Below are 20839 nucleotides of genomic sequence, written 5' to 3'. Positions count from 1 at the left end.
GGTTGATAAAGAGATAGTAGTATACTCGTAACAACTAGTATGACACTATGACGGTATAAAGAATGAAAAAAAAACCACGGTTAGGTGGTATATATTATAATAATAATACAATTATGGATGGACGGACTGCCTGCCGACTGCCGACACAGAGGTAGCCACAGCCGTGAACTACCGCACTGTACACTGGTTGATAAAGAGATAGTAGTATACTCGTAACAATTAGGATGACACTATGACGGTATAAAGAATGAAAAAAAAACCACGGTTAGGTGGTAGGTATATAATAATAAATAATACAATTCTGGTCGGACGGACTGCCTGCCGTGTGCCGACACAGAGGTAGCCACAGCCGTGAACTACCGCACTGTACACTGGTTGATAAAGAGATAGTAGTATACTCGTAACAATTAGGATGACACTATGACGGTATAAAGAATGAAAAAAAAACCACGGTTAGGTGGTAGGTATATAATAATAAATAATACAATTCTGGTCGGACGGACTGCCTGCCGTGTGCCGACACAGAGGTAGCCACAGCCGTGAACTACCGCACTGTACACTGGTTGATAAAGAGATAGTAGTATACTCGTAACAATTAGGATGACACTATGACGGTATAAAGAATGAAAAAAAAACCACGGTTAGGTGGTAGGTATATAATAATAAATAATACAATTCTGGTCGGACGGACTGCCTGCCGTGTGCCGACACAGAGGTAGCCACAGCCGTGAACTACCGCACTGTACACTGGTTGATAAAGAGATAGTAGTATACTCGTAACAATTAGGATGACACTATGACGGTATAAAGAATGAAAAAAAAAACCACGGTTAGGTGGTAGGTATATAATAATAAATAATACAATTCTGGTCGGACGGACTGCCTGCCGCGTGCCGACACAGAGGTAGCCACAGCCGTGAACTACCGCACTGTACACTGGTTGATAAAGAGATAGTAGTATACTCGTAACAATTAGGATGACACTATGACGGTATAAAGAATGAAAAAAAAACCACGGTTAGGTGGTAGGTATATAATAATAAATAATACAATTCTGGTCGGACGGACTGCCTGCCGTGTGCCGACACAGAGGTAGCCACAGCCGTGAACTACCGCACTGTACTGTGTCTGCTGCTAATATAGACTGGTTGATATTTAAAGAGATATTAGTAGTATACAACAATACTATACTGGTGGTCAGGCACTGGTCACCACTCCTGCAGCAAAAGTGTGCACTGTTAATTAATATAATTGTACTCCTGGCTCCTGCTAACAACCTGCAGTGCTCCCCAGTCTCCCCCACAATTAATTATAAGCTTTTAATTTATACATTGATGACTGTGCAGCACACTGGGCTGAGCTGAGTGCACACAGACTGAGTCACACTGTGTGACTGACTGTGCTGTGTATCGTTTTTTTTTTCAGGCAGAGAACGGATATAGCAGAGAGAAGTGAACGGATATATTATATTAAATAAAAGTTAACTAGCAACTGCACTGGTCACTGACTGTGGTAAACTAACTCTGTCTGCGACTCTGCACAATCTCTCTCTATCTAATCTATCTATCTCTATTCTAATGGAGAGGACGCCAGACACGTCCTCTCCCTATCAATCTCAATGCACGAGTGAAAATGGCGGCGACGCGCGGCTCCTTATATAGAATCCGAGTCTCGCGATAGAATCCGAGCCTCGCGAGAATCCGACAGCGTCATGATGACGTTCGGGCGCGCTCGGGTTAACCGAGCAAGGCGGGAAGATCCGAGTCGCTCGGACCCGTGGAAAAAAAAAAAGTGAAGTTCGTGCGGGTTCGGATTCAAAGAAACCGAACCCGCTCATATTCCAGGTGTAGTGTTCCAGGTGTAGTATTCCAGGTGTAGTGTTCCAGGTGTAGTGTTCCAGGTATAGTGTTCCAGGTGTAGTGTTCCAGGTGTAGTGTTCCAGGTGTAGTATTCCAGGGTGTAGTGTTCCAGGTGTAGTGTTCCAGGTATAGTGTTCCAGGTGTAGTGTTCCAGGTGTAGTATTCCAGGGTGTAGTGTTCCAGGTGTAGTGTTCCAGGTGTAGTGTTCCAGGTGTAGTATTCCAGGTGTTGTGTTCCAGGTGTAGTGTTCCAAGTGTAGTGTTCCAGGTGTAGTACTCCAGGTATAGTGTTCCAGGTGTAGTATTCCAGGTATAGTGTTCCAGGTGTAGTGTTCCAGGTGTAGTATTCCAGGTGTAGTGTTCCAGGTGTAGTATTCCAGGTGTAGTGTTCCAGGGTGTAGTGTTCCAGGTGTAGTGTTCCAGGTGTAGTATTCCAGGGTGTAGTGTTCCAGGTGTAGTGTTCCAGGTGTAGTGTTCCAGGTATAGTGTTCCAGGTGTAGTGTTCCAGGTGTAGTATTCCAGGGTGTAGTGTTCCAGGTGTAGTATTCCAGGTGTTGTGTTCCAGGTGTAGTGTTCCAAGTGTAGTGTTCCAGGTGTAGTACTCCAGGTATAGTGTTCCAGGTGTAGTATTCCAGGTATAGTGTTCCAGGTGTAGTGTTCCAGGTGTAGTATTCCAGGTGTAGTGTTCCAGGTGTAGTATTCCAGGTGTAGTGTTCCAGGGTGTAGTGTTCCAGGTGTAGTGTTCCAGGTGTAGTGTTCCAGGTATAGTGTTCCAGGTGTAGTGTTCCAGGTGTAGTATTCCAGGGTGTAGTATTCCAGGGTGTAGTGTTCCAGGTGTAGTGTTTGTAGTGTTCCAGGTGTAGTGTTCCAGGTATAGTTTTCCAGGTGTAGTGTTCCAGGTGTAGTATTCCAGGGTGTAGTGTTCCAGGTGTAGTATTCCAGGGTGTAGTGTTCCAGGTGTAGTGTTCCAGGTATAGTGTTCCAGGTGTAGTGTTCCAGGTGTAGTGTTCCAGGTGTAGTGTTCCAGGTGTAGTGTTACTTCTCCTTTCTCCCCTACTCACAGTTATCCTCTTTGTTGCAATACTTATACTGAGTGTGCTGAGAGAGGGCAGAGGAGGAGGATACATGAGAGAGGAAGGAAGGAGGTTTACAGGGGAGAGGGGTGTATAAGGGTGAGGTACAGGGAGAGAGGGGTACAGGTTAGAGGGGTGTATCAGGGTGGGGTACAGGGGAGAGGGATGTATAAGGGTGGGGTACAGGGAGAGAGGGGTACAGGGGAGAGGGGTGTATCAGGGTGGAGTACAGGGAGAGGGGTACAGGGAGAGAGGGGTACAGGAAGAGGGGTGTATCAGGGTGGGGTAGAGGGAGAGAGGGTACTGGGAAGAGGCGTGTATCAGGGTGGGGTACAGGGAGAGAGGGTACTGGGGAGAGGCGTGTATCAGGGTGGGGTACAGGGAGAGAGGGGTACAGGGAGAGAGGGGTGTATCAGGGTGGGGTACAGGGAGAGAGGGGTACAGGGGAGAGGGGTGTATAAGGGTGGGGTACAGGGAGTGAGGGGTACAGAGGAGAGGGATGTATAATGGTGGGGTACAGGGAGAGAGGGGTACAGGTTAGAGGGGTGTATCAGGGTGGGGTACAGAGGAGAGGGATGTATAATGGTGGGGTACAGGGAGAGAGGGGTACAGGTTAGAGGGGTGTATCAGGGTGGGGTACAGGGGAGAGGGATGTATAAGGGTGGGGTACAGGGAGAGAGGGGTACAGGAGAGAGGGGTGTATCAGGGTGGGGTACAGGGAGAGGGGTGTATCAGGGAGAGAGGGTTACAGGGGAGAGGGGTGTATCAGGGTGGGGTAGAGGGAGAGAGGGGTACAGGGGAGAGGGGTGTATCAGGGTGGGGTACAGGGAGAGAGGGGTACAGGGGAGAGGGGTGTATCAGGGTGGGGTACAGGGAGAGAGGGGTACAGGGGAGAGGGGTGTATCAGGGTGGGGTACAGGGAGAGAGGGGTACAGAGGAGAGGGGTGTATCAGGGTGGGGTACAGGGAGAGGGGTGTATCAGGGAGAGAGGGTTACAGGGGAGAGGGGTGTATCAGGGTGGGGTACAGGGAGAGAGGGTTACAGGGAGAGAGGGGTGTATCAGGGTGGGGTACAGGGAGAGAGGGGTACAGGGGAGAGGGGTGTATCAGGGTGGGGTACAGGGAGAGAGGGGTACAGGGGAGAGGGGTGTATCAGGGTGGGGTACAGGGAGAGAGGGGTACAGAGGAGAGGGGTGTATCAGGGTGGGATACAGGGAGAGAGGGGTACAGGGAAGAGGGGTGTATCAGGGTGGGGTACAGGGAGAGAGGGGTACAGAGGAGAGGGGTGTATCAGGGTGGGGTACAGGGAGAGGGGTGTATCAGGGAGAGAGGGTTACAGGGGAGAGGGGTGTATCAGGGTGGGGTACAGGGAGAGAGGGTTACAGGGAGAGAGGGGTGTATCAGGGTGGGGTACAGGGAGAGAGGGGTACAGGGGAGAGGGGTGTATCAGGGTGGGGTACAGGGAGAGAGGGGTACAGGGGAGAGGGGTGTATCAGGGTGGGGTACAGGGAGAGAGGGTTACAGGGAGAGAGGGGTACAGGGGAGAGGGGTGTATCGGTGGAGGAGATGGATAGGTGGGTAGGAGCAGGAGATGGATAGGTGGGTAGGAGCAGGAGATTGATGGGCAGGTGGGTAGGAGCAGGAGGTGGGTAGGTGGGTAGGAGCAGGAGATGGGCAGGTGGGTAGGAGCAGGAGATGGGTAGGTGGGTAGGAGCAGGAGATGGGCAGGTGGGTAGGAGCAGGAGATGGATAGGTGGGTAGGAGCAGGAGATGGGCAGGTGGGTAGGAGCAGGAGGTGGATAGGTGGGTAGGAGCAGGAGATGGATAGGTGGGTAGGAGCAAGAGATGGTCAGGTGGGTAGGAGCAGGAGATGGATAGGTGGGTAGGAGCAGGAGATGGGCAGGTGGGTAGGAGCAGGAGATGGATAGGTGGGTAGGAGCAGGAGATGGGCAGGTGGGTAGGAGCAGGAGGTGGATAGGTGGGTAGGAGGAGATGGATAGGTGGGTAGGAGCAGGAGATGGGCAGGTGGGTAGGAGCAGGAGATGGATAGGTGGGTAGGAGCAGGAGATGGGCAGGTGGGTAGGAGCAGGAGGTGGATAGGTGGGTAGTAGCATGAGATGGATAGGTGGGTAGGAGCAGGAGATGGATAGGTGGGTAGGAGCAGGAGATGGGCAGGAGATGGATATGTGGGCAGGAGCAGGAGATGGATAGGTGGGTAGGAGCAGGAGATGGGTAGGTGGGTAGGAGCAGGAGATGGGTAGGTGGGTAGGAGCAGGAGATGGATAGGTGGGTAGGAGCAGGAGATGGATAGGAGATGGATAGGTGGGTAGGAGCAGGAGATGGGCAGGTGGGTAGGAGCAGGAGGTGGATAGGTGAGTAGGAGCAGGAGATGGATAGGAGATGGATAGGTGGGTAGGAGCAGGAGATGGATAGGTGGGTAGGAGCAGGAGATGGGCAGGTGGGTAGGAGCAGGAGGTGGATAGGTGGGTAGGAGCAGGAGATGGATAGGTGGGTAGGAGCAGGAGATGGATAGGAGATGGATAGGTGGGCAGGAGCAGGAGATGGATAGGTGGGTAGGAGCAGGAGATGGATAGGAGATGGATAGGTGGGCAGGAGCAGGAGATGGATAGGTGGGTATATGAGCAGGAGATGGATAGGTGGGTGTGAGCAGGAGATGGATAGGTGGGTATGAGCAGGAGATGGATAGGTGGGCAGGAGCAGGAGATGGATAGGTGGGTAGGAGCAGGAGATGGGCAGGAGGTGGATAGGTGGGTATGAGCAGGAGATGGATAGGTGGGAGTGAGCAGGAGAAAGACAGGTGGGTATGAGCAGGAGATGGATAGGTGGGTGTGAGCATGAGATGGATAGGTGGGTGTGAGCAGGAGATGGATAGGTGGGTATGAGCAGGAGATGGATAGGTGGGAGTGAGCAGGAGGTGGGAGGGCCGGTTTGGGCAGGGAGATGGATAGGTGGGTGTGAGCAGGAGGTGGGAGGGCCGGTTTGGGCAGGGAGATGGATAGGTGGGTGTGAGCAGGAGGTGGGAGGGCCGGTTTGGGCAGGGAGATGGATAGGTGGGTATATGAGGAGATGGATAGGTGGGTAGGAGCAGGAGATGGATAGGTGGGTAGGAGCAGGAGATGGATAGGAGATGGATAGGTGGGCAGGAGCAGGAGATGGATAGGTGGGCAGGAGCAGGAGATGGATAGGTGGGTAGGAGCAGGAGATGGATAGGTGGGTATGAGCAGGAGATGGATAGGTGGGTAGGAGCAGGAGATGGATAGGTGGGTAGGAGCAGGAGATGGATAGGTGGGTGTGAGCAGGAGGAGGTGGGAGGGCCGGTTTGGGCAGGGAGATGGATAGGTGGGTGTGAGCAGGAGATGGATAGGTGGGTAGGAGCAGGAGATGGATAGGTGGGTATTAGCAGGAGATGGATAGGTGGGTAGGAGCAGGAGATGGATAGGTGGGTATTAGCAGGAGATGGATAGTGGGTAGGAGCAGGAGATGGATAGGTGGGTAGGAGCAGGAGATGGATAGGTGGGTAGGAGCAGGAGATGGATAGGTGGGTGTGAGCAGGAGGAGGTGGGAGGGCCGGTTTGGGCAGGGAGATGGATAGGTGGGTGTGAGCAGGAGATGGATAGGTGGGTAGGAGCAGGAGATGGATAGGTGGGTATTAGCAGGAGATGGATAGGTGGGTAGGAGCAGGAGATGGGTAGGTGGGTATGAGCAGGAGGTGGGAGGGCCGGTTTGGGCAGGGAGATGGATAGGTGGGTGTGAGCAGGAGGAGGTGGGAGGGCCGGTTTGGGCAGGGAGATGGATAGGTGGGTGTGAGCAGGAGATGGATAGGTGGGTAGGAGCAGGAGATGGATAGGTGGGTATTAGCAGGAGATGGATAGGTGGGTAGGAGCAGGAGATGGATAGGTGGGTAGGAGCAGGAGATGGATAGGTGGGTGTGAGCAGGAGGAGGTGGGAGGGCCGGTTTGGGCAGGGAGATGGATAGGTGGGTGTGAGCAGGAGATGGATAGGTGGGTAGGAGCAGGAGATGGATAGGTGGGTATTAGCAGGAGATGGATAGGTGGGTAGGAGCAGGAGATGGGTAGGTGGGTATGAGCAGGAGGTGGGAGGGCCGGTTTGGGCAGGGAGATGGATAGGTGGGTGTGAGCAGGAGGAGGTGGGAGGGCCGGTTTGGGCAGGGAGATGGATAGGTGGGTGTGAGCAGGAGATGGATAGGTGGGTAGGAGCAGGAGATGGATAGGTGGGTATTAGCAGGAGATGGATAGGTGGGTAGGAGCAGGAGATGGATAGGTGGGTATTAGCAGGAGATGGATAGGTGGGTAGGAGCAGGAGATGGATAGGTGGGTATGAGCAGGAGGTGGGAGGGCCGGTTTGGGCAGGGAGATGGGCCGGGCAGGGAGAGTGACGTCAGCAGCCCCTCCCCCGGCACTATCCAGCCCGAGCCTCCTCCGATCAGTCAGTACGCGGCAGCCGCACAGCTCGGCGGGGATCTGGGCATTGTGTGTTCCGGAGGCAGCGGCAGAGGACCGGGCAGCAGCAGGAGGAGGGCACCGGGCATCCCTGGCACAGAGACCCCCCTGTCCGCGCCGCCTCCCCCCGCACACAGCCGCCGGGAGGATGTGCAGGAAGCGCTGCGCTGCGCTGGATCCCCGGGCGATGCCCGCTGCCCGCTCCCTGCAGAGCGCAGCCCCCCGCCCGGCCGGCACAGCATGAGGCGTCGCTGCAGGAGCCCGGAGCAGACATGTCGGTGCCTTTGCTGAAGATCGGGGTTGTGCTGAGCACCATGGCGATGATCACCAACTGGATGTCGCAGACGCTGCCCTCCCTGGTGGGGCTCAACACCACCCGGCTAACGGCGGCCAGTGCGGGCACCCTGGACCGGAGCACCGGGGTGAGTCACTGATCGCTGTGCTGGAGGGGGCTCTCTGTCCTGGGGTCTCTCATTCTGTCCTGGAGGGGGCTCCCTGCCTCTGTCCTGGGGGTCTCTCTGCCTCTGTCCTGGAGGGGTCTCTGTCCTGAGGGTCTCTCTCTCTGTCCTGGGGTCTCTCATTCTGTCCTGGAGGGGGCTCCCTGCTTCTGTCCTAGAGGGGTTTCTCTGCCTCTGTCCTGGGGGTCTCTCTGTCCTGGAGGGGTCTCTGTGCTGAGGGTCTCTCTCTCTGTCCTGGGGGGGGGGTTCCTGGGGTCTCTCATTCTGTCCTGGAAGGGTCTCTGGTCCTGTCCTGGGGGTCTCTGTTTTGGGTGTCCCTGTGTCTTAGGGGTCTCTCTGCCACTGCCCTGGGTGGTCTATGTCCTTGGGTCTCTCATTCTGTCCTGGGGTCTCTCTCATTCTGGGTATCTCTCTTGAGTTCGTCCTAAGGGTCTCTGTGATTGTGTCCTGGGGGTCCCTGTGTACTGGCGGTCTCTCTGTGTACAGGGGGGGGGGGTCTCTCTGATTCTGTCCTGGGGGTCCCTGTGTACTGGGGGTCTCTCTGATTGTGTCCTGGGGGTCCCTGTGTACTGGGGATCTCTGATTCTGTCCTGGGGGTCCCCGTGTACTCGGGGGGGGGGGGGGGGGTGTCACCGTCCTGGATTCCCCCTGTGACTGCCCTGGGGATCACACTCCCATTGTCCTCTATGTAACCCTACAGTGATACAGGCAGGTGTTACTTTGCTCTCTCCGGCACTTGAAGAGTTAAACTGTTTGACAGATCTCTGTATGTTCCCCCATGGACCCAGAAAGGGGGCTGTGATTGGGGGTCTCGCTGTGTGACCTGTCCCGGTGAGGACACCGCTACTGTTGGAGACATTGAGGCTGAATAGGAGCATGACTTGATTGCTCATTATCTGGACGGTCAGGAGAGTCTTCATCAGCTAATCAGGGAGACAGTCCCCAGGCCAGGAGGATGCAGGCGGACAGGCCCCCCGTGCCTTACAGCGGGTCACCTCACTCGCCCTTATTACCCCCTGCACGTGACCTTCCATCCATCGCTCTGATGGGTAGAATAAGGGCACTGGGGCCGGATTATATTCCAGGGTCAGGTTCCTTCTGTATGGACTGAGCACACCTGGCAGTCTCTGAATTCCGCACATCCCGGGGAATCTGCTTCGACGGCACAGACCACATATATCGCTGTGTGATGCATATACATCCCAGACTCTGGACCTCAGCAGGCTTTACAGAACACGGCTGGGGTCTGCTCTCCAGCTAGAACACTTGTGTGGGTCCAGTAACGATATCACACCTGGTCACTTCTTTCTGTAGTCACCGTGAGGAGCGCCGCGGTCTCAGGAGGTCTGCAGGAAGACAGAGGTGTCTCTGTGCTAGGAGTGGATGGGAAAACACTTTATCCAGAAATCCCTACGTACGAGCCTTCTGGATAATACACCCCGTTCCCCACCTGCAGTAACAGTATATACTATTACATGTACAATAGGTGCCGTCTCTCTATACAGCGGCCTGGGAATAATTACTCTGTCTCTCCTCACAGTCTCTGCTATTTCCGACGCTCTCCGCGTCGTGCTCCGTGCCAATGTGGCCGTGAGTCGGCAAGGTTGGGTAGCAAAGCTTCTCTCGCCAAGTTCCTAAGTGCTATTACGTGGAAGCGTTTAACCCTTTCGCACCTCTTCGGTCTATAATTAAACCATTGCTCTTATTAATTTGATAGGGATCCAACAATACTGGTTTTAGTGGTTCTAGTAACCAATTCTGACCACTGCGCCATGTTCCGTGTTATATATGCTTTGTATTCCTCACTCTCTGGCGCAGCGACAGTCATCAGCAATGCATGGATTGATGGGTAAGAGCCCTCTGTGTTTCTGCTCATGGCGGTACACGCAACCCATACCTTCATCTAATGTCCAGGCTTAATGACGCTTGTAGCGTGCCAAGTTGCCAAACAAAGCCACGTCCACTAATTTCCACCTTCAGCGTAGCCACGGTCACCAGCAACCCACGTATGCAGATTAGAGCCCGATATTCTGCGTGCGCATCCCGTTCCCCCTGGTCATTTCCCACCGTAACTTGTATTTTTCTCTCCTCTGCTCAAATTCTAGGTGTTGCCAACCAACCCAGAAGAAAGCTGGCAGGTTTACAGTTCCGCTCAGGACAGCGAGGGGCGATGTATATGTACGGTGGTGGCTCCGCAGCAGACCATGTGTTCCCGGGACGCTAGGACGAAGCAGCTCAGGCAACTATTAGAGAAGGTGAGAGGCGGCTGCCCGCTGTGTCACTCCGGCAGCCGGCCGTATCGGCGAGGAATGCATTGTCCCCTTTTGTCTGGCTCTAATGGAACACTTGTAAATTGTGTCTGAAATAATGTAACGATTTGACTGAGTGGAAGTCTCTGAGGCGAGGAAATGAAATCATTAGAGTTCTCGCCCTGTGAAATTGGCCCCGTAGAAAGCAATTAGATCTGTAATGATAGGGTTAATGTTGAGAGGAACTGCTCGGTTGGCTATAGGACCTGGAATAGAGATGTGTAGTTGCGGGGAGGTCTGTCCCTCGAACACAACGTCTCCTAGCAGTGAGAAAGCATCACGGGGCCAACACAGACTGGCACCCCGTGGCTTCTGTGACATGTGGGAAACAAGGAGATTGGTTGCCAGGATTAGATGGCGTATAGGCCGTATGCCGTCCTTGAGTGCACCATGGCTATAAAAGGTTAAAGGGACAGTCTGCCATCACTGCTGACAATGTCTGACTCGCTAGGCCGCCGTGTGCCGTCACGGGTTTGCTGGGTACTGATGGGACTTACAGAGCGTTTCTCCATCTGTCATGCTCACGTCAATAGACGGATGTTTGCTATATGGAGAACGTGTGTACATTGTTTCCATCCATGGAAGGAGGCTTTCGCATAACGGACCACATTCTCCGTGTACTAATGGAGACCTCACCGGCTTCTACCATTACTCTACACCGATCAGAGCCAGGCGTTTATGGCCAATGTGTGAAGAGAACACTATTCTTGTTTTTCAGTGTAGCTTAGGGGTGTTCAGAAATGTATCCCTCCAGCCGCTGCGGAACTACACATCCCAGCATGCCCTGATAGCAAGATTGTGACAGGGCATGCTGGGATGTGTAGTTCCACAGCAGCTGGAGGGGCTGCATGCTGAATACCGCTTGTGTAGCTGCTTCCAGTAAAAAAGCAGATTTACCAAATGTATCTAATGTCCGTGTCGGACCATGATATGGAGAAACGGAGGAGGCCCTGGGATAGGGGGATTACTGTAGGGATCCGCAGAGCCTCTGATGATATAGGGAGAACCTGCCATGGATATTACCAACCTGTTCCATTATTTTCTTTTTTAAGGTGCAGAATATGTCCCAGTCAATAGAGGTACTGGACAGGCGGACTCAGAGGGACCTCCAGTACGTCGAGAGGATGGAAAACCAAATGAAGGGCCTGGAATCCAAATTTAAACAAGTGGAAGAAACTCACAGGCAGCACCAGGCCAGGCAGTTTAAGGTGGGTTCTCGTCTACTAAAGCAAGCTGGTGCATCCTGTGGGACTCCAGCTGTTGGACTACTATTCCCAGCTGGGCCTGACCATCTGTGGCCATCCAGCTGATGATTAAATACACTACTAGCAGGCCTGCTGAGATTTGTAGTGCCACAGTAGCTGAAGCCTCACAGGTTGCCCATCTTTGCTATAATGCAATAATTTCCCATTGTTTAGCAATGATTGATGAAATGATGTGTAGAGGTACTCAGCGGTAGATGAACCCCAGTCTGGGTTATTCTAGAAAATGATTTAGATATAATCCAGAATATTAGTCTGTACCAAACCTCACTGAGATGCTTCCAGAAACCAGGTGTAAGAAGAATAACATTGGATAGAGCTCCATCAACCCAAATATAAGCCATAAACCTAGTATGTAGCCCCCATGAAATAATCTCCATTTAATTAGGAAACTCAGCCAGTCCCTCCCTTCTTGTGGAACAATATTTGGTTTGGGGGACTGAGGCCGTATTGATCATTTACAGTCAATCAACTCAAAAATTGCTATATTAACAAGAGTAAAAGAAAAAATAAAGCGCACAGTGCATCTAGAAGCTAATGCCAGCGTTACTGGAGCCACCTCCCATGAAACCCTACTATAGCGCCCAAGTCAAGAGTTTCTACCCTACTTGGCCAAACCCAACCAAGGCCACCCCTTGAAACCCTGTAGCGCCCAAGTCAAGAGTTTCTACCCTACTTGGCCAAACCCAACCAAGGCCACCCCTTGAAACCCTGTAGCGCCCAAGTCAAGAGTTTCTACCCTACTTGGCTAAACCCAACCAAGGCCACCTCCTCTAGAGAGCACTACCAAGCCTAGTAGAGCGGATAAACGCCAACTATTATCTGATGTTTACACCAGAACATAATACAGAATGAATAACAGGGCAGTGCTGGCAGCAGTAGAGAGGATTGGACCTTGAGGTTTTAGTGTCAGATGATATGACCTAGCATTCACCAGTGGGAAAAGCCAGCGGAGGATGTAATAAGAGACATTGCTACCAGAGACCAGGAGAATTTGTAGCCTTGTTCTAGGTCACCAGGAGCACTGTGTACAGGGACAGATAACATAGGATGACTCCAGATAAGGTGAGGCATGGGCTATAGAAGGAAAGGAGTAGAGGGAGATAATAGATAACTGAGGAGATCAGTATATAAATAGAGGACTTCTAGCACGAGGACACACATGGTGACCTCAGAGGGCGGAAGACTGAGAGGTGACGTAAGGAAGAGTCCTTGCAGTAATTGGGCTGAGGGCTCATACAGCAAAGTCAGGAGTCTGGGACAGTGTTGGACAGGACACACACAGAAGGTGGAGTAGATGGAGCTGCAGGTGGTGACCGGTGGTCCCTGTTATTCCTTTACATTTGTTTCCATGAGACAGACAGCAGCCAGAAGAATGACACAACAGCCATGTGCATGGAGTATATATACTAGTTTTCAGCAGTGGATCTCCCGCAAGGTCAGGTGTTTCCACCATTTCTCCATAAGGTAGCCCCCAAAATGCTGACACGACAATTGTAAAGTAAATAATCGTAACCGGACCATACTGACTTGCCCCTTACCACAAGCAGGGTTAAAGGATATTGTATTGGTCTCTGACAACCACTGCTCTATAAGTTGCCTCTTTGTTCTAGCTTCTTTTTGTGTCTTTTAGCCTTGTGTTTATATCATCAGATAAATAATTCTGGGTTTTTTTGTGGTGGGGGGGATGAGTTGCTCTGTAATTAAAGAATTATTGTTAATACAAGAAGATTTTGGGGGGAGGAATGCAGAAGCAAAACCTGGTGGGGAAGGGGGGTGTATAGAGAACAAAGTGATATATAATAAAAGCTCAATGAGTGGGAGGTATAACACAGGCAGTGCACAAGTGTGGTTGGTTTTGCTGTGCTGAGATATGGTATAGGTCAGCAGTTTGCTGCGAGCGTCATCTGAGAACACAGGAGCACTGAGATCATACCAATACAAGGCTGAGAAGCACAGAAAAACATTGGTCTTGGCAGCTAAACAGAGAGCAGTAATTCCGGCCTAAGTACTGGTCCTATAAGCGTCCTATCCATTCACAGTTTGTAGTCTCAGCTCATCGTGATCGCGCACATCCGGTGATGAGGTCAGGGTGCGACTCCTCCAGCAGAAGCGTGGCGTGCCACTTAGTAATTAGAGACCCATTGATGTAAGCCTGTCTGCCCGTTCCTGCTGCCACTTCTCCAAGCTCATACGTCAAACAGGAGACGGCTCCATTATATTCTGCTGCATTTATGTGCAATCCCTCCATCTTCCACCAGGACATAGATATACAACCCTGACATCTATACCTTATGTTTGTATAACCGCAGCCAGAACCGAGGCTCTTCTCCTTATAAATCTCCTACAGAGCAATAGCTGCAGCTTTCCTGTACAGAATTATATACGGGAACTGCGCAAACGCATAATAGTCACCAATCCTGTCTTTAGAACACTTTTATTTCTACCGGCAGGGGCTGTGATTTAACCTACAAACGTCATTGCCAGTTGTCGCAAGTCCTGCCAGGTGGCACCGTTAAGACTCTGGCCATTAAGTCCTGTATAGTAATAAACCTAATGACACGCCAGTCACTCCCATGTGCCTGTATATAACATGCACACAATCCAGTTCCAGGTTCTAGTGCCCTCAGTGGCAGCGGCTCACGTAAGATGTGAGCGACATTACCAGGCAGAAGAGAACCCGTGTGGTCGCGGGCATTGCTTAGCTTGGCGCCTGTACGTTTTACACAGATTGCTGAATTATGAGACAGAATTGGTGCAATATTAATCAAAATTTTGGGCCGTGAAATGAACATTTCACGTTTGCATGGAATTGAATCGCGTACAAATGTGTTTTCACATCATGTAATTGGAATGATGATCAGATAAATGAACAGACTTTAGTTGCACGTGTTACGGAAGATATGAGCCACTAGTGGAACCACAAATCCCAGCGTGCTGGCGGGCTGCTCAGGGATTCGCCCCCACCTACAGTTTTTCATTCGTCCTCTAATGCATGGAAAAGACAGGCGGTTATTAAGCGTCTTCAGCGTGGACACGTTGTTATGGGAAGTGACAGAGGAGCGTAACCAGCCAAGGTCATTTTTTGTAGGGACTTTACGCCATCACTGTCACCCGCTCCTCTTTAATTGCTCCCGCTGGGGGAGAGGCAGCGCCTGCAGGAGATTCCAGGTGTTCTAAGCTCCATCGCACACTGCGCATATCTCGCTCCCCGCACTGTACACGGAAGCCGAAGGGTAAATTGTGTCCTTGTCCAGAGGCGGCACAATCTTTCTATACATTACACTTTATATCTATATATAGCTGTGCATCCTACATCATATACAGTTTACATTTATATATTCTGCAGACTATTACATTGTTCATCTCTAGAAATCAGCAGAACATTGCTCTGTTCCAACTACCCCTGACAGATACAGTACATAATGCTATATTCTGCAGATTATTATATTACCTCTCTAGAGATCTGCAGAATATTACTCTGTTCTGTCTACCCCCTGACAGATAACTAGTGATATATTCTGCAGATTTATTAGTTACTGACCTTTCTAAATATCTGCAGATCATTGCTCTGTTCCGTCTAGCCATGACCTTTACATCACTAACACATACCCCCTGATGCTAAATGTACATTGACGCATAGTATAATAGTTTCGTTAATGTTGCGTCTTCCTTGGCTCGCACATGTCTTCCAGTTTGTTACTAAATATGCAGCTGTAACGTTCCCGTTCTGTGCCTTTCAGTCTTGAATTTATGTAATCAGAAGTGGTCATCACTTTCTACAGGCAATGCAATTGGGTCCTGAGAGCAGCTTTGTGTTGTCTGAAAACGAGACTGCTGATTCTAGAAACACTTGGATAAAAAGCACAGATGGAAAAAAAGGTGGCAAACTCTTTTTTTAATATATTTTTGTTGCCACCTGTCCACACTCCACGCGGGTTTGGGTCGACTCAACTTAGGTCGACAGTCATTGGGGCATCCACAATATGTCAACAGGGTAACTAGGTCGACGTGAGTTTTTTTTTTTTGGGGGGGGGGGTTGGTGTCATTTTTTTTGTAAAGAGATGGGGAACCCCAATTAGTGCACAGTGTCCCCTCGCATGGCTCGCTTCACTCGCCATGCTTCGGGCAAGGTGCCTCACTCGGCTACCGCTGCGATCGGCACAGGTTACCGTTCCCAATCGTAGTCCACGTGGATCGGCAAGTATGGAAAAATCTAAAAAATGAAGAAGAAAAAATGTGAAAATCACATATCGACCTAGTTACCATGCCGACCTATCGTGGTTTACCCAATGACTGTCGTCCTAGGTTGAGTCGAGCTAACGACCATATATCCCCTCAACGCTGCGTGCACCTTTTGGCGCAACCAATTGACACCTGCAACTAAAAGTCTTTCAATGCTGGGATTAATGTTCTGTGGTTTTTATTCTGTCGTTACTCTCGCAGTCGGGAGTACTCGCTAAGAGCTTACAATGGGGGGGTAACATGCCTTGGAGAAGGAAGGTAGAATTTAGTGACTGTTTCAGTTGTTAGATATTGCTTACATTCTCCCAGCGGAAGCTCCAGTGACGCAGACATAACGATCTGCTAAGGAATGATACATAGATACCTGTCAGAAAAAAGAAATAAAAGTAACAGGCATTTAAGTGGTTTTTCTTTTCTTTCTTTTTTTTTTTTTTTTTTTTAGTTGGGGGGAGCATCCCCTCTACCATCTCCTATGTACCTCTTACTTGAGACATGGTGGTCTAGCCTACCGGGCAAGGGAGCCATAGACCCGCGCGCGGGCTGCCTGACAGTTCCTGAAGTCTTTAGGGTCTTCTCCCCTATTTAGTTGTGAGCCAGGGGAGTGCAGAGATTGGGGAGGGGGCCAAGCAGTCAGTTGTGTGACCAGCGCCCTATAAACAGAGCAGTGTCCGCATTGTGTGTTGGTGAACCTCGGCCAGCGTCCACCTCTCTGTTTGTGAATGACGGATCTGTAATACCCAGCAGATTAGCGCACAAACGCTTAAACAGTATTTCATTTTCTCGCTTACAGGGCTAACTTAACTTGCAGTGACTGAAGAGGCAGTTTACGCTATGTTACCATGAGAGAGAGACACACAGCAGTTTGGCACCAATCAGACCTTTTTCTCTCCTTTTTTTTTTTTTTTTTTATTTTATATTTTTTTTATTCTTTATCCTCCCAATTAGAGCAATTTCACTAAGGAGCGTTGAACACGTTGAACTCAAATCTTCCTTTGCATGCGAATGTAGCTGCATTTCATGAAGAATTTTTAACCCTATGTCAATGCATTATATCTATATTATTATTTTTTTTAAAGAAAAAAAACAAATCTTTGTGTATGTGTTTTAAAAAAGCATGTAACCATAAGATGTTGCATTTGAAAAAAAAATGATTAATAAAGGCCTTTCCCAAAGAAAGTTGTATTGAAGGTTTTTTTAATCTGCTATTTTCCGACACTCTCCGCGCATTAATTGCATTTATTGTCAGGGATTTAGTACAAGTCCACCCACGTAGGGAGCAGGCAGGCAGGGAGGCACAGGGCAGGGTAGGGCAGGCATATAGGGTAGCTGTGAGGAAGGGCAGGGTGTTGCCACGTTTTGCATGCAGAGCACTGAACCAGCTTATTTTAACCTTGCAGGCAATAAAAGCGAAAATGGAGGAACTTAGGCCTCTGATACCAGTGTTGGAAGAGTACAAAGCCGATGCCAAATTGGTATTGCAGTTTAAGGAGGAGGTCCAGAATCTGACGTCAGTTCTAAACGAGCTTCAGGAGGAGATTGGTGCCTATGACTACGAAGAGCTGCAGAGCAGAGTGTCCAATCTCGAAGAAAGGCTTCGTGCGTGCATGCAAAAATTAGGTAGGATAAGACATGTCTTGGTGGCAACAGCCTGCTATTTCCATCTGCAACACACATAACTGTAGCTAGCGGTACGGGGCAGATACCTCCCCTAGTCGCAGGACATCCTGCTACCTCCATCTGCAGACACACATAACTGTAGCTAGCGGTACTGGGCAGATACCTCCCCTAGTCACAGAACAGCCTGCTACCTCCATCTGCAACACACATAACTGTAGCTAGCGGCACTGGGCAGATACCTCCCCTAGTCTCAGGACAGCCTGCTACCTCCATCTGCAGACACACATAACTGTAGCTAGCGGTACGGGGCAGATACCTCCCCTAGTCACAGAACATCCTGCTACCTCCATCTGCAGACACACACAACTGTAGCTAGCGGTACTGGGCAGATACCTCCCCTAGTCACAGCACAACCTGCTACCTCCATCTGCAACACGCATAACTGTAGCTAGCGGCACTGGGCAGATACCTCCCCTAGTCACAGGACATCCTGCTACCTCCATCTGCAACACGCATAACTGTAGCTAGCGGCACTGGGCAGATACCTCCCCTAGTCACAGGACATCCTGCTACCTCCATCTGCAACACGCATAACTGTAGCTAGCGGTACTGGACAGATACCTCCCCTAGTCACAGCACAACCTGCTACCTCCATCTGCAACACACATAACTGTAGCTTACGGTACTGGGCAGATACCTCCCCTAGTCACAGAACAGCCTGCTACCTCCATCTGCAGCACACATAACTGTAGCTAGCGGTGCTGGGCAGATACCTCCCCTAGTCACAGAACAGCCTGCTACCTCCATCTGCAGCACACATAACTGTAGCTAGCGGTACTGGGCAGATACCTCCCCTAGTCACAGAACAGCCTGCTACCTCCATCTGCAGCACACATAACTGTAGCTAGCGGTGCTGGGCAGATACCTCCCCTAGTCACAGAACAGCCTGCTACCTCCATCTGCAACACGCATAACTGTAGCTAGCGGTACTGGGCAGATACCTCCCCTAGTCACAGGACATCCTGCTACCTCCATCTGCAACACGCATAACTGTAGCTAGCGGCACTGGGCAGATACCTCCCCTAGTCACAGGACAGCCTGCTATCTCCATCTGCAGACACACATAACTGTAGCTAGCGGTGCTGGGCAGATACCTCCCCTAGTCACAGGACATCCTGCTACCTCCATCTGCAGACACACATAACTGTAGCTAGCGGTACTGGGCAGATACCTCCCCTAGTCACAGGAGATCCTGCTACCTCCATCTGCAGACACATAACTGTAGCTAGCGGTACTGGGCAGATACCTCCCCTAGTCACAGGACATCCTGCTACCTCCATCTGCAGACACATAACTGTAGCTAGCGGTACTGGGCAGATACCTCCCCTAGTCACAGGACATCCTGCTACCTCCATCTGCAACACGCATAACTGTAGCTAGCGGTACTGGGCAGATACCTCCCTAGTCACAGAACAGTCTGCTACCTCCATCTGCAACACGCATAACTGTAGCTAGCGGTACTGGGCAGATACCTCCCTAGTCACAGAACAGCCTGCTACCTCCATCTGCAACACGCATAACTGTAGCTAGTGGCACTGGGCAGATACCTCCCCTAGTCACAGAACAGCCTGCTACCTCCATCTGCAGACACACATCACTGTAGCTAGCGGCACTGGGCAGATACCTCCCCTAGTCACTGCGTTGGAGACGCTTGCTTTCTGTGACTCCTGCGATGCCTCACACGTGCTGTCAAGCCTGGCTAGATTAGTTAGCCAGATGCAAAGGCTTAGGGTGGAACACATGGGGGGTAATTGATGATTTGCATTGTGATGTGGAATGGAGGGGTAACGCTGTGTAAGAGAATGATTTGGGGTTTGTTGTGTAGCCCATCTGCATTTTATGCACTGAATCAATATTCAACGCCTATGTTTACAGGACCATTGTCCAGTTCCAGTTGTATTGATTATCCGCATGCCAATGAATACTGGGGCAGTCCGCCCAGTGGTACCCCTGCTGTAGGTAGATGAGGGGTCATTGTTGATAGCTAGCCCTGTCTGCATTATGCACATACAGAAGTGTTGACCATTGGTAAAGGTCTTGTGGTTTTCCACTGAGCCACATTTATAGAGTATTAAATGCCCCTTCTTGCTGACGACTGTTTGTGGCCTCTGGCACAAGTCACCTCTACTGAAAACCACCGCGTTTGCCAAAAAAGCCCGTACAAAGACCAGTTCAGCAGATGGAGCGTTCTCCAGGCGCAGTGTCTGCAGATCTGTGTGTAGCTTTTTGGGGATTTACTGAGTAAATATAGACACATCCAATGACCTTGTATTCCCTCAGCCTGGGTGCACTGTGTCTGTAGTAATGGGATTTCAGTGTCAACTGCAAATATGGTGTAGCACAGCCTGTGTCATTATAAATGCTTGGTTACGTTGACGAGGTCCTCACTAACGAGCAGCCACTTCTATAGCCTTCATAGTAATTGCATATAATGTATATTAATACGTACGAAAAAAAGTTTTATTTCTATGCCGCATAATGATAAATCGCTTTATTTACCCCTAAATAGTTCTAGTATTGTCTATAGATCTGCAGCAGCTGAGTCTGACTGATGTGAAGGACTCCTGTGGAAACACCAGTTTGCCCTGATAGGGATAAGTAAGCATTTTATTTCAGGACACGGATTATAACAAGTGACCTGTTATGAGAGTGTTGCTGTGAATCTGTCAGCTCTCACCTGGTAACGCACGGGCGGCCAATTGGGTGCGGAATATTTCTGTAGAGTGCAGCTGCCGTTCACTATTTTGCAAGCTGACTTTAGTCGATCCCTTGGGAAAAATGTGCAAATATGAAAATTTGGGGTGAGTCCAATTATCCAACCCCCACCGTAACCCACACTTGTCCCGTGGAAATAATTCAGCCCGCCAGGGAACCACACTCTCCGCTGTGTGTAGGTGACTAGGGCGCTTAAATCGTGTAAAAGTCTGAGCTGCCGCAGCTCCAGTCCGCCAACACACAGATCCGTGTACTGGTTTGCCCTATGCGTGGTACTGCTGAGAGAAGGAGAGAGGCGCGCACACACAATCTGTCTTACTGGAGTACCATATGGCGCTGCCATTGGAACAAGTGCTCTAGTTTCATAAGCCCAGCCTAGCCCATATCTCTGATACAGACTCATCAGGCTACAGCTCCCTCGTCCTGTTACATCGTACCAGGGCGAGCAGACCAGACGCAGATCAAGGCGACCGTGCGTCATTTTCTCATTGCTGGGAATCGCCTCCTCTTTTGTCGTCTTCATTTAAATTCAGTGCAGGCGATGAGAGATTAAATAATTTTCAGTGCATGTTATGGGATTTGTATTAGGGTACAGGAGCCAATGAGATGGTTTATTCCTATCCCAGGGTGCAGCTCTCGGGGAGAGAGGAAATGAACGTGCTGTTCTTATTCTGCACTAAATAAAACATCTTGTTCTGCGATGATGAATTACAAGAGATAAGGTAATTCGCTGGTGCCGCTCGTTACAGAGAGCAAATTAGC

General features: G+C 50.5%; 1 protein-coding gene across 2 annotated transcripts in view; it reads left to right on the top strand.

Annotated features, from left to right (window-relative positions):
- The window catches only part of OLFM1 (olfactomedin 1), a 104688-nt gene that overhangs the window by 52866 nt on the left and 30983 nt on the right, over window positions 1–20839 (top strand). The window contains exons 1-4 of one of the 2 annotated variants that reach the window (XM_063935900.1): window positions 7380–7833; window positions 9975–10124; window positions 11231–11386; window positions 17083–17302. In XM_063935900.1, the coding sequence (XP_063791970.1) occupies window positions 7684–7833; window positions 9975–10124; window positions 11231–11386; window positions 17083–17302 (676 nt within the window). In that variant the 5' untranslated portion in view covers window positions 7380–7683. Of the gene's footprint in view, window positions 1–7379; window positions 7834–9974; window positions 10125–11230; window positions 11387–17082; window positions 17303–20839 lie in introns of those variants that run through there. The other variant, XM_063935901.1, reaches the window with a different exon arrangement.

This window comes from Pseudophryne corroboree, chromosome 8, assembly GCF_028390025.1.
Source record: "Pseudophryne corroboree isolate aPseCor3 chromosome 8, aPseCor3.hap2, whole genome shotgun sequence".
Classification (NCBI taxonomy): Eukaryota; Metazoa; Chordata; class Amphibia; order Anura; family Myobatrachidae; genus Pseudophryne; species Pseudophryne corroboree.
Note: the sequence above shows the minus strand (reverse complement) of the source record. Positions and strands in the feature narration are given on the sequence as shown.